Below are 12,927 nucleotides of genomic sequence, written 5' to 3'. Positions count from 1 at the left end.
TTCGTTTTCTGCTTCTAGATATTGAATTAGTTAATAAAGATTGCCCCACTCAGTTATGCAATTGTTCACCCTTATTTTCTTCTAGTAACTACATTTTAAGCTTTCAGTCATTTTAGAATTTATCCTAATAGTTTTGAGGAATCGTTTCATTTTCAGTTGTCTTTTTTAAAGACCACTATCTAATTGATCTTGCATCATTTATTAAAAGTTTTCAGATTTATTTAGTTTGCTGAGTTTACCCTATACTAAATTTCATATACACTTGAATTTTTGTGCTGGGTTATCTGTCTGCCTATATATTCATTCACCATTGCCATTCTGTTTTAGTTATAGAGGCTTTACAATACACTTTAATACGTAGTAGTCTTCCTCCCAGCCTTCATTTTTTAATTTTATGCTTATCCTTCCTTCTTTATTTTCTAAGCGAACTTTGAAATCAAATCAAATGTCAAAATCATTGGGGGATGACAATTTTCTTTCTTTTTAAAAATTGGGATTACATATAAATGATAAATTATAAAATGGAGTCTTCCTGAGTATCACAAACAATGCAGCAGTTGACTAGTAACCTAAAGATTAGCAGTTTGAAGCCACCCACAGGTGTCTGGGAAGAAATGCCTGGCAATCTGCTTCCAAAATGTAGCAGGCATTGCACACAGGGCTTCTGTTGTTGGAAACTCATGACAACAGGTTAAGAACATAAAATATGGCTCCTTTATTCCTACCTATTTTTATGTCTTTCATTGGTATTTTAATAGATTTTCTCACATAACTTTTAGACATTCTTGTTATGCCTAAATTTTTGTTGTTGCTTTTTGTAAACGAAATCTGTTATTTCTTCTACTTCACAATTCTTTCTATGTGAGAAGATTATTGGTTTTTTTGCTTTTAATCTAATATGTTATTTCTTGTGTTTGTAGTAATTTTCCTATCAATTACTTGAGTTTTCAAAATATTTGATCGTTATACAGAAAACTATAAAACATTATTGAGAGAAATCCAACAAATAAAATAAAATTAAAAGGGATTCTATTATACTCATGGTTGAAATACTCAGTTTATGAAAGGTGTCAGTTGTCCCCAAAGTGAACCATACATTTGATGTAATATTTGTCAGAATCTTAATAAGTTTTATTTTAGAAATAAAGTGTTCAAAGTTAATATACAAATGGAAGAAAAACTCAAAGACTTAACTGTAACATAAAAAAGCAAAAGAAAAAATAAAACAACTCACTGAAGTAGTAAAAAAAAAATACAGATCAATTTCTTTATTGGTGTGAGAAAGACCTTTCTAACTAGTATTCAAAACCAAAAGCCATGAAAGACAAGACTGACAAAGTCAATCACATAACAATACGAAGGCTGCAGAGCAGAATTCATCAGAAGCACAGTTAAAAGGCAAGTGACAATCTGGAAAAGCATTATCTTGCAACTCACATTACAAAAGGCTCATCTCTCTAATACATGCAGAGCTTCTGGAACCGGAAATAAAAAGGAGCCCAAAACTTCCTTGATAAAAAGTTGGGTAAAGGACATTTGCAGTATGCAGTATAAATTAATGCTGTCATTTGTTTTTGGTTACAATAACAAAATGTCTAAGGCAACCCGAGGATCCAGTGTAGAGGACAGAGTAACTCAGACCTGGATTCTTCACAAGATGGATGTCATGAACCTGTGGAAAGCGCTGAAGAAGACCTGTGTCCTGTCAGGAACTCAGCTCCAGGACAAATTGCTAAGTGAACAATTTATGGTACAGAACACATGTGCTTTATGCTATAAAAGAGTGGGAAAGAACAATATGTATAAGTATTTTGCTTGTATTTGCATAAAGAGAACTGGAAGGAAAACTTGTGTGGGCAGGGACATGGGTCTAGAAGTTGACTTCTTAGTGCCCATCGTTTTATGTAATTTTACTTTTTGAATCATTTAACATAATTTAGTCAAAAGAGAATAAAAATGTAAAGATACAGAATCAAAACAATGATGTTAACTGCCATGTTCTGACATTCAAAAATATTGTTACTAGAAGAAAATATGGGTGAATTATTGCTTAAATGACTGAGGCAATCTTTAACTGACTCAATATATGTTGTTGTTGTTGTTGTTGTTATGTGCTGTGGAGTTGGTTCCGACTCATAGCAACCCTGTATAGGGTGTCCGAGGCTGTAAATCTTTACGGGAGCAGAAAGCCTTATCTTTCTCCCATGGAGCAGCTGGTAGTTTTGAACTGCTGACCTTGCGGTTTGTAGCCTGATTCGGAACCACTACGCTACTAGAGCTCCTTATATAGAAGCAGAAAAATTAAATGTTAGTAAGCTTGCCAGCTTTTACCTTTCAAAAAGCACCATAATGAAGACAATTCACAATCCAAGAAAAAATATTTGCAATTTATATCACAAATAAAGGGCTAATATTACATAATAAGGTTTCTGTGTCTTTAAATCTTCATGGGAGCAGAAAGTCTCATGTTTCTCCTTTGAAGCAGCTGGCTGACTGAAACTGAGGGCCTTGTGGTTCACAGTCTACTGCTTAGCATATGGACCCATTGTGGTGTTCTCCGAATAACTGATAGTTGACATCTAGTAACCTGGTCTATATCTTTGGATTTGCTTTTAACATTGTATTATTGTAATTTACCAAAACCTGTGATTTGCTAGTGGTTCTGTAGGATAAGCACTAGACGGGGAACCACAAAGTTGGCTGTTTTGTGATGAGGCTTTCTTCTCCCAAAGAGATTTACAGCCTGGGGGACCCTATGCAGAATCCCTATAAGTCAGTTGGAACAGACTCAAAGACACTTAACATCTTTTACCTTTTGACATGGAAATCCCACTTTTAGGAATCTATTCTGAGATACACTTGAAAATGACTAAATTTTTTAATCCAAAAATCAGTAACTGATTAAATGTAACTGTTGTTGTTGTTAAGTACTGTGGAGTCTGCCCCAACTCATAGCGACCCTGCACAGGGTTTCCGAGGCTGTATATTTTTACTGGAGCAGAACGCATCATCTTTCTCCAGTGGAACCACTGGTAGTTTCAACCTGCTGACCTTGAGATTGGCATCCCAACTCATAACCACTACGCCAGAGCACCTTATTGTACATACAATGAAATTTTACATAACAATTTTTAGTAGTTTATGTTTTATTCCAGTTATTATATGCAGAATAATTGTTTTTTGATATGCACTTCTATGCGCTGACTTTCAAACATTTGAAAAACACATTATTGTGTAAAAAATTGCTGGTAATTCGCCCTCCAATATTTCCCTTTATTTCTTTGGATACTTCACAATAAAATCTGTAGCATCAAAGATGAGAAATTTTTGCCCTTCATCTTTTCCCCATGTATGATTATTGTTATGACTTGCTTGCCAAGACCCATTATTTGTAGCCTCCACCTTCTTAGTTCTTGAATAATGCAAAAGGTTAAAGTACTTGGCTGCTAACTGAAGGATTGGAGGTTCAATTATACCCAGAGGAGCCTCAAAATAAAAGCATGGTAATCTACTTTGGGGAAATCAGATAACCTAAAAACAAAACATCTGACACAATGCTATTTCCATGAGTTAGGGAAGGGGGAGCAAGAGTGTGAAATGCCCATATCTGAGCAGATGGAGTCAGACAAAACAATGGAAAAATAGAAAAACACCAACAGAAAAATAAAACCACTGGTTGTTACTGATTTGTATATGGAATTGGCATAGCGGCAGTGGGCTAAAGCCTAACAATTCTCAGGATAGTGCAAGACCAGGCAGTTGGTTTATTCTGTTCTGCATGGGATTGCACCGGCTCCACAGAACCGGCTCCACAGCACCTAACAATTGAGCTGCACTGAATAAACTCGATTCATTATACTGTTTATTCGGATACAAATAATTATTAAAATCTGAATACCAGGATTTAAAGTTCGAAAGGTTAAGTGGTGCTGGAGTCCTGGTGTGGCACTATAGGGTAATACACTAGACTGCAAGGTTGGTGGTTCAAATTCACCAGCCGCTCTCGTAAACCCTAAGTAGGGTCGCTTTGAATTAGAGCCAACTTCAAGGCACTTAATAACAAGAGGCGCTTAATTCAGCAGCACGGTTCCGGGTGTTACTGTGGGGTGACACCACCAGGGTTGAAAGCACAGTGAGATTTAAAATATCTAATCAGGGCAGTTGTCCTAAAAACACGCAGGAAAAGCTGGTGAGAGCTTTTGAGTTTCAGGTCAAACTCGTTGGCCCCCACCAAGGAAGTTTCACTCTAACCTGTCATAGCACTACAAGTGTGTAAGGCCTACTTGGGAGACTCTTTGAGGTACCATCTGTGCCCCATCCAAGCCAAGCAGGTCACCACCAAGCTCAGACTAAAAGCGCCCACCACACTAATAGGTTGTAAAACTATAGGTTTCTCGGCCACCTGATTTTTGGTAAGGGTCGCTTAAGGATACCCTGAGCTCACGGGCCACAGATTTGTTATACAAGACCTCATATAAGCAGAAAAGGATTCCTGGTGTGGCACTGTATGATCAGCACCGTACTGCTAACTACAAGGTCGGCAATTCATTAGCCGGTTCCTTAGAAACGCTAACTCCTATGTCTTAGTCGGAATCGATTGGAGGGTCGCAAATTGAACCTCGCTTCCAGCTTGGGGCAGAGCGGAACCCAGCCTAATGGAGTTACTCACCCAGGTGATTCTAGTCTTCTCTAAAATATTAATGGGTTGGAAGTATAAACTTACTGAGGCGAGTCGAACTCACCAATTAATTCTACCCAGGTGTATGTAGCCCCAACCGGCTGAAAATCTGTAAAGCTCTTTTACTGAAATTTGTAGGTGGCTCTTAAAAGAGCCGTTTGGTTACTGAAGAAGCTTCCAACCAGCACTTTACTTTTTCTTGGGAGCTGCCTTCTTCGGCTTGGCAGCAGCAGTCTTCGGCTTAGTCACCTTTGCCTTCGCTGCCTTGGGCTTCACCGCTTTAGCTTTAGGGCTCTTAGGTACCTTTTTTGCCTTGACAACTTTCGGCTTCTTAGGACTCTTGGAAGGTTTCTTTACCGCTGCAGGCTTCTTGACTTTCTTTGGAGTCTTAGCACTCTTCTTGGCAGTAGCCCCAACCGCCTTTTTGGGCTTCTTAGCGCCTGCTGCCTTAACTTTTGCCGCCAGCTTTGTGCTGCTAGGCTTGGCTTCCGCAGAGGTCCCCTTTTTATTCAGCTTGAAAGAGCCCGAAGCACCGGTGCCCTTGGTCTGCACAAGGGTGCCTTTGCCCACCAGGCTTTTAAGGCCCAATTTGATGCGGCTGTTGTTCTTCTCCACATCGTAGCCGGAGGCCGCCAGCGCCTTCTTGAGGGCGGCCAGAGATACGCCGCTACGCTCCTTTGAGGAGGACACTGCCTGTACTATGAGCTCCGACACTGAAGGCCCCGCGGGCTTCTTGGCAGCAGCTGCAGCCTTCGAGGGCTTCTTTGTCTTCTTGGCAGCTGGAGATTTCTCAGGAGGCGTGGGAACCGCAGGAGCAGCCGGCGCGGTTTCGGACATGATGACCAACAGAGGCGACCAGAGAAAACTGCTAGCACCTGAAGGAACAGAAGAACGCTTAACACCCGAGTGCCGAGTATTTATAGGGCGGGGCCGCGCCGTGATTGGTGCGCTCCAGTGCCCACCCCTCCCGCAACCAGAGCGCCCCCTGCACCCGGGTCCAGCTGGCTACATTTCAGGCAGCCAGTTTACTCAGGCATCTTCGGCGTCTCGCCTGGCGCGCAAGCGCACCCAGATACGCCAGCAGTCTAGGCTTTATTCCCACTTACTGTGAGTTGCTGGGTCGAACTCTGTCTCCCAGTTACGTCAGATCCTGCACCAAAGTACATGCTATTTGTTTGGTAAACAGAGGCAATTAAAATTCCAATGGCATGATAGGTTCACTCAAACTCCATTGATACTGTAAGTGTAAAGTTTCATGTCAGAATGCTGTTTCTGTAACTGCAAATTTCCGCAGTCTAGCCAATAATTCTCATGCATGAATTTTCAATGCCTTTGTAAAGTCATCCCTAAAACATACAGGCCCAGACGTTTACAACCTGTACGCGTATGTACGAGGTTGGCACATGCTTTGATACGTTAACTTGAAATATTCTAAGTGCTTAGGTCAAAATTGGCCAGACAAGAGCTGAGTTAAATAAATGGAGTGGACTTGACAGTTTCCTGACAGATTATATGTTAAGTGGCTTCAATCGACAGATTGACTATATGATGGGGTTTTACCTCACTTTATTAGGAAAGTGAAGGGGAGGCATAGATTCGAGGTTAATTGCTCTCTAATTTACATTTATAAGGAGTATTTGGAAGCTAAGAAACACTGTTAACCAGAAACTACCAGGAAAAATAAAATGCCGTTACACAGGCGTTTCAGTATACGTTCCTGCTCAGGGTACATTGCTCCCAGCACTCCCACTAGCAAGCAGATGACGTCTTTCGCGCGCGCGCACGGATACCGCTCTCAAACACGTCCGCTGTTATACCAGCTAAATTATGATTGTCTCCTCCCTCAAACAACCTAATTGTTGTTGCTAAGTGCTGTCCAGTCGGTTCCGATTTATAGCGACTCTGTATAGGGTTTCCGAGTGACTGGTGAGCTTTGGAATAGGTGGTGTAAGAGACATACGTGCGTTTTCCGATCACCTTTTTAATAATTTATTATTTGAAAATTAAATAACCTTTTAAAATACATGATAAAACAGCAAATAAAAAAACTACACGTCGCTATTTTAATTCCAAGGCAGTGCGGCGGCTCCATACTATAAACACTGGGCTGCCACCCACAACATCGGCGGTTCCAGATCAGCAACCGCTCAGCGGAAGAAAGATGAGGCTTTCAGCTCCCGTGATAATGTAAAGCCTCGGAAACCCTATACAAGGGTCTCTTATGAATCAGAACCGACTCCACGGCAGCTATTTTACTTCTCTGTTGTTGTTTACATCTAGTTAGTAGCAAAAGACCAATATACAAGCTTCTTAGAAGGCAGTGCACTTTGAAAGACTTTTACTAGTGTGACAAATGAGGCGCCTAGTGCCTCCAACAATAACTACTAAAAGATCCTAAAATTAAAAAAAAAAAAAAGCCTCCAAATTAGCGAATTCAAGGAAGGGTTCTACACTAGTTTGTTACAAATTCAGTATTGTCTCTTGTTTTTTCCCTTACATTGACTGCAAATAAAATGAAAGTAACCAATGCAAATGAGGTACGCGAGATCTGGTTTTTAATTGGCTACAGACTAAAGTTCTCAGCCAATAAAAAGTAACATTCTGTGCAAACGCTTGACGCTCTCCTCCCTCCTTTTGAAACGTAACCTGTTTATAAAGTTTTCCTGGGAAAATATAACAAAATACTGGTTACAGAAAGTTTCGGTGTGTGTAAAGTGCCGTCGAGTCGGTTCTGACCCATAGGGATTCCGAGGAGTGACTGGTGAACTTGAACCGACTCGGAATCCATATCGATTTCAGTAAAAGGTTAGCGTTCTCCGGTCACTTTGAACATTGCAAAGGATTCCCTCATTTTTTAATAAAAGATTTCAAGAATTTCCGAACTGATGTCCTAGACAGGGTCGCTGTGAGTTGTAATTGATTAGACAGCATATCACCATCAACCGGTAGTAGAGGCGCACGAAATAAAGAATACAATCCACAGAAGCCGCGAATAGGCAGTATTCCCTTATTTTCCTAAGAACTAAGGGGTTTTACTAAGGTGCTACAACAGTATTAAAATCAACACCTTTATGGGAAAACTACCTTATTAAGCATTGAATTCAGATCAGTAAAAGATACCGCTAAAAGGTAAAAAGTGAAGGGAGAGTGGTTGGTGGTGGCGGTGAGTGTGGAAATAGCCAATGAAACGGCTTTAAAACTGGCCAATCAGAACATGGCGCGCGACATTTAAGCGTTTATTCTTATCCAATCACTACACATCAGGTACTATAAATATTAGCGCGGCCCCTTGGTAGTGCATTTCCAAAAGTTCTTCGCTATTTGCAACACTTTGTCACCATGGCTCGTACAAAGCAGACCGCTCGTAAGTCTACTGGAGGGAAAGCGCCGCGCAAGCAACTGGCTACCAAGGCGGCCCGCAAAAGCGCTCCCGCTACCGGCGGCGTGAAGAAGCCGCATCGCTACCGCCCTGGAACGGTGGCCCTGCGTGAGATCCGCCGCTACCAGAAATCTACTGAGTTGTTGATCCGGAAGCTACCGTTCCAGCGGCTGGTGCGCGAAATTGCGCAGGACTTCAAGACCGACCTGCGTTTCCAGAGCTCGGCCGTGATGGCGCTGCAAGAGGCGTGCGAGGCCTACCTGGTAGGCCTTTTTGAGGATACCAACCTGTGCGCTATTCACGCCAAACGTGTCACTATCATGCCCAAGGACATCCAGCTGGCCCGTCGCATCCGCGGGGAGCGGGCCTAATTGCAGTATCTTTCATAGAAAAATCACCAGTCAAAGGCTCTTTTAAGAGCCACCCACATTATCAAGTAAAATAGCTGCAGTAAATGCTACCTACCACTCGGGAACTACATACAGGGTCGCTATGGGCCCAAGTGTGGCAACAATAGGCCCAGGATAGGGCAGTGTTTCGTCTGTTCTGCTGTGCATTACGTTACCATGGATCAGTACCGACTCGGTAGCACCTGTACATGAGTCGGGACCAACTTGGGTATTTAAGACGGTTAACCTTACATCCCATCTCTCAGTATTTACGATTTTCACTTTTCAGTTTCCTTTTAAAAGAGTTTCTTCCCTGAGTTCCTTTATTAGGCAACTGACCTTGGTGTTCCCGAGAGGTATAAGGACCCACATTCGGTGACTTAAGTGTTTGCTTAGTTTTGAGAAGCAAAACTGCTCCTCTACGCTGCATCCCATACATTAATGCATATATTTGAGGCACAGGTATAATATCCTGTTGAGTGCCATCGAGTCTGCTTCGACCCATATCGACCTTGTACAGGGTTTCCGAGGCTGTAAATCTTTACGGGAGCAGAAAGCCTCATCTCTTCCCCCCGGAGCGGCTGGTAGTTTCTTATTGCTGACCTGAAGTTTCGCAGCCCGATTCGTAATCACTACGCTACCAGAGCTCCTTAGAATCTGTAAAACATTCGTGGGTATAGACCCACTGAAAATTTTATTTTAATATCATGTATACATATATATAAGAGCTCTGGTAACTCCCAAGCAGAACAATTAATTCCGTTTAGGAAGCAAAATCCAGTTGCAAAACCCAGCTCCATCCTATTTCAGCATTTGGAGGGTTTAAGGGCGGGGAATGTGGCGTCATAGTCAAACCTATATATATATATATACTCGTGGGTATACTCCTACTGAAAATTTCGCTTAATGTCTATACATATATATATAAGAGCTCTGGTAACTCCAAGTAAAACAACGCAGTTTAGGAAGCAAAATCCATTTGGAGGTTAAACCCAGCTCCACCCTATTCCAGCATTTGGAGGGAGGAGGCTTAAGGGCGGGGAATGTGGCGTCACAGTTCCCGCCTGAGCGTTTTACGTTCTCTACGCGGAAAGGTGGGGAGTAGGGGGTGGGAGGAGAGAGAATGGTTATATAAGACAAAGCATCTCTTTCTCTCTCTCGTTGATTTTCTTGGTAGTCATGTCAGGTCGTGGCAAAGGCGGGAAGGGTCTTGGAAAAGGCGGCGCCAAGCGCCACCGTAAGGTACTCCGCGACAACATCCAGGGCATTACCAAACCTGCCATACGGCGCCTAGCTCGGCGCGGCGGCGTGAAGCGTATCTCTGGTCTGATCTATGAGGAGACTCGTGGAGTTCTGAAGGTCTTCCTGGAGAACGTAATCCGCGACGCCGTTACCTACACCGAGCACGCCAAGCGCAAGACGGTCACCGCCATGGACGTGGTCTATGCGCTCAAGCGCCAGGGACGCACCCTCTATGGCTTCGGGGGTTAAAGTTCTCATCTTGTCCTTTTGAGTCTATTTTCCAAAGGTCCTTTTCAGGACCACCCAACAGATCAAAAGAAGAGCTGTCACAATCCAGTGCATATATTCTTAGCCATGGTGCCTCTAATCCAGTTAGTATTTTTTCGTTTGTTTTCATTTTACTACTAAAAGATAAAATTTAGTCTAGTACTTGTAGACACACACGTAACAGAATCAGTCGATGGCGCACGCTTTACCCACCTAGCTGACCTCGCCCCACTCACTAGATAAAGCAGTAAATTACTAGTTAAAAGCAGGAACCAAGTATTCTCAGGCGCTTGCATTGGTTTCCAGCGAACAAAGAGAAACACTGTCCAATCAGCAAACTACCAGTGGCTATTATCCAATCAGGACCGATGAGCTAATGCTGGCTGCCTCGAGGGAGTCAGGGGGATGGGAAATCCGAAACCCGGCGAAAAAAATCTAAAACTAATTAAACATTCATAATGAAGACATTATTTCTTTATCCCAAATCCTACCTGATTCTTGGTTCTCCAAACATCTACATGGTTGCCTTCCTGAACTTGTCCTCATTCTTTTAAAAATTGTAATGCAAAGATGACTATTTCTAAGTGCTTCTAACCCATGAAAATTATTGATATGCTTACCCTAGACACCTCCTTGCATTAGTTTTTTCCTTTGTATCTTGATTACAAAAAAACCAAAAAACCAATTGGACTGAAGGCAGCCCCATTTGTCCGAGTAGATGAGCTCCAAAGGTTCTTAATTGTGTTGTAACATGAAATCTCAAGGATTTTTGCTTGGGACTCCAGACAGCGTAATTTCTTCTTGTGCTTAGGTTTAAGTGTTCATATGCCAAGTTTTCTTGAATAACTCATACATCTCTCAAATATGAACTGCCAATGTTTGAAACAAGAGTATATTTGTAAGTGGGTTTGGGACCATTTCCCTCATAGCAACATTCCTAGACCTATTCCTTTATGGTTGCTTAGTTGTGATGTCATACCCCCAAACCTCAGAGACTAAATTTTTTTATCTGTAATAGTCCCCTCCCTACTTTCCACAGGCCTGGCATAGATATGTGACACATGGCTGCTGCCTTCAGTCATAGTTGTGGGAGGAGATTCCTTTGTTCTCTGTGCCTAATAAAAGGTCACCAAACAGCAACAGCAGCACGTGGAGACAGAACTTGGAAACTCATCATGATGTCCATGATTTCTTTCATCCATGTTCCTTGTAAAGGGTCTGTGTAGCGTGTCTTTCTAGTCTGCCACCTTGTCGGAAGTCAACTGTTAGCTTTTTGAGTTTATATTCTCTACTGGACCTAGCTCATGGAATTGACAGTTCAGAAGTTTGGGTTTCTTTCTGGTTACCTAAATCTGGCCCAGCATATACATAGGTGCTTTTGAAACTTTTGTTCCGTTTATGAATTAAGTTTTTACATTACCCTTAAAAATTTCATCCCTAATGATCACTCAGCAGAATTTGAATTTACGTATACCTGAATCTTAAATCTGCATGAGTCTTTACTTCAGACCTGGTGGTGGTGGTGGTTATGTGCCGTGGAGTCTGTTCCGACTCATAGCTACCCTGTGCACCCTGTGCAGGGTTTCCGAGGCTGTAAATCTTTACGAGAGCAGAAAGCCTCATCTTTCTCCCGCGGAACAACTGGTAGTTTCGAACAGCTGGCCTTGCGGTTCGCAGCCCGATTCCTATACCAGAGCTCTCTGGTAGCGTAGTGGTTACGAATTGGGCTGTTAACCTCAAAGTTGGCCGTTCAAACCTACCAGCCATTCCGCGGGAGAAAGATGAGGCTTTCTGCTCTCATCAAAACTTAACAGCCTCGGAAACCCTGTACAGGGTGCACAGGGTCGCTATGAGTCGGAACAGACTCCGAAGTACTTAACAACAGAGTCCTAAGCAGCTCTGGTAGCTTAGAGGTTATGAGTCAGGCTGCTAACCTCAAGGTCAGTGGTTTAAAACTACCATAGGTGAAAAATAAGGCTTTCTGCTCCTATTAAGATTTACAGCCTCAGAAACCCTGTATGGAGTCACTGAGTCTGAATCAACTCCACAGCACACCACCAACGGAGTCCTAGTGGCTCAACAGCTCTGAATCCTAAAATATTACAGCAGCTCCAGACCCGTAGCCGAAGAAACCAAGGCCAATCAGAGAGGGTGAAGCTGGCTGGTTTAAAGAAGCTAGCTTTTCCAGATTAGGATCCCTAGTGTAGGTGTTGTTAAGTGCCGTCGAGTCGGTTGCGACCCATAGCGACCCTATATACTATATAGGGCTTCTGAGGCTGTAAATCTTTAGGGAGCAGAAAGCCTCATGTTTCTCCCGCGCTCGCGCTCCGAGCGACTGGTAGTTTCGAACTGCTGACCTGTGTTCACAGCCCAATTGGTAACCACTACGCTACCAGAGCTCCTTAGTGTAGGTGTAGTACAAGACTATGGGGATAGAACAGGAGGGAACTCAGAAGACTGGTTCCGCTAGGTAACCTAATTAACATTCCAACTTGTCTCCTAGGAGAGGAGGATTTGTCCCCTTCAGTAACCTAATTTAACATTCCAGTTTGTCTCCCGGGAGGAGAAAGCAGTGAATGCTTTTACCTTTTCCTATTCAGTGTGACACTACGGGTTAATTCTCTTTACTGCAAGGTCAGCTTGAACCGCAAGGCTAGCGGTTCAAGCTCACTGGCCACTCCTCGGAAACCCTATACAGGGTCACTGTGAATCGCAACCGTCTTGACTGCACTTAACAACAATAATGGAGCCCTGGAGCCTTGATGTGGCGCTGCAGGATAATGTCTGGACTGCAAGATCAGTTTGAACCACAAGGTCGGCGGTTCAAACTCACCATTCGTTCCTTGGAAACTCTATACGCTCTGGTAGCGTTGTTGTTTGTTGTTGTCAGGTGCCATCGAGTCGGAACCGACTCATAGCGACCCCATGCACAGCAGAACGAAACAATGCTCGATCCTGGGCCAACCTCACCA

General features: G+C 42.9%; 2 protein-coding genes across 2 annotated transcripts; one reads left to right on the top strand and one right to left on the bottom strand.

The window, feature by feature from the left end:
- Positions 1-4,867: 4,867 nt before the first annotated feature.
- Positions 4,868-5,515, bottom strand: LOC102827344 (histone H1.1-like). Its single transcript, XM_006872819.1, has one exon. It carries the CDS (start codon positions 5,513-5,515, stop codon positions 4,868-4,870), a length of 648 nt encoding a protein of 215 aa, XP_006872881.1.
- A 2,502-nt stretch (positions 5,516-8,017) lies between these two features.
- On the top strand, positions 8,018-9,937 carry LOC102826959 (histone H3.1-like). Its single transcript, XM_006872818.1, has 2 exons — positions 8,018-8,366; positions 9,624-9,937. The coding sequence occupies exons 1-2, from the start codon at positions 8,018-8,020 to the stop codon at positions 9,935-9,937; spliced, it is 663 nt and encodes a 220-aa protein (XP_006872880.1).
- The last annotated feature ends 2,990 nt before the right edge of the window (positions 9,938-12,927 follow it).

The sequence above is a fragment of the Chrysochloris asiatica genome, unplaced genomic scaffold, assembly GCF_000296735.1.
Source record: "Chrysochloris asiatica unplaced genomic scaffold, ChrAsi1.0 scaffold00213, whole genome shotgun sequence".
In the NCBI taxonomy this organism is placed as follows: domain Eukaryota; kingdom Metazoa; phylum Chordata; class Mammalia; order Afrosoricida; family Chrysochloridae; genus Chrysochloris; species Chrysochloris asiatica.
This window is presented reverse-complemented; position numbering and strand designations above follow the sequence as displayed.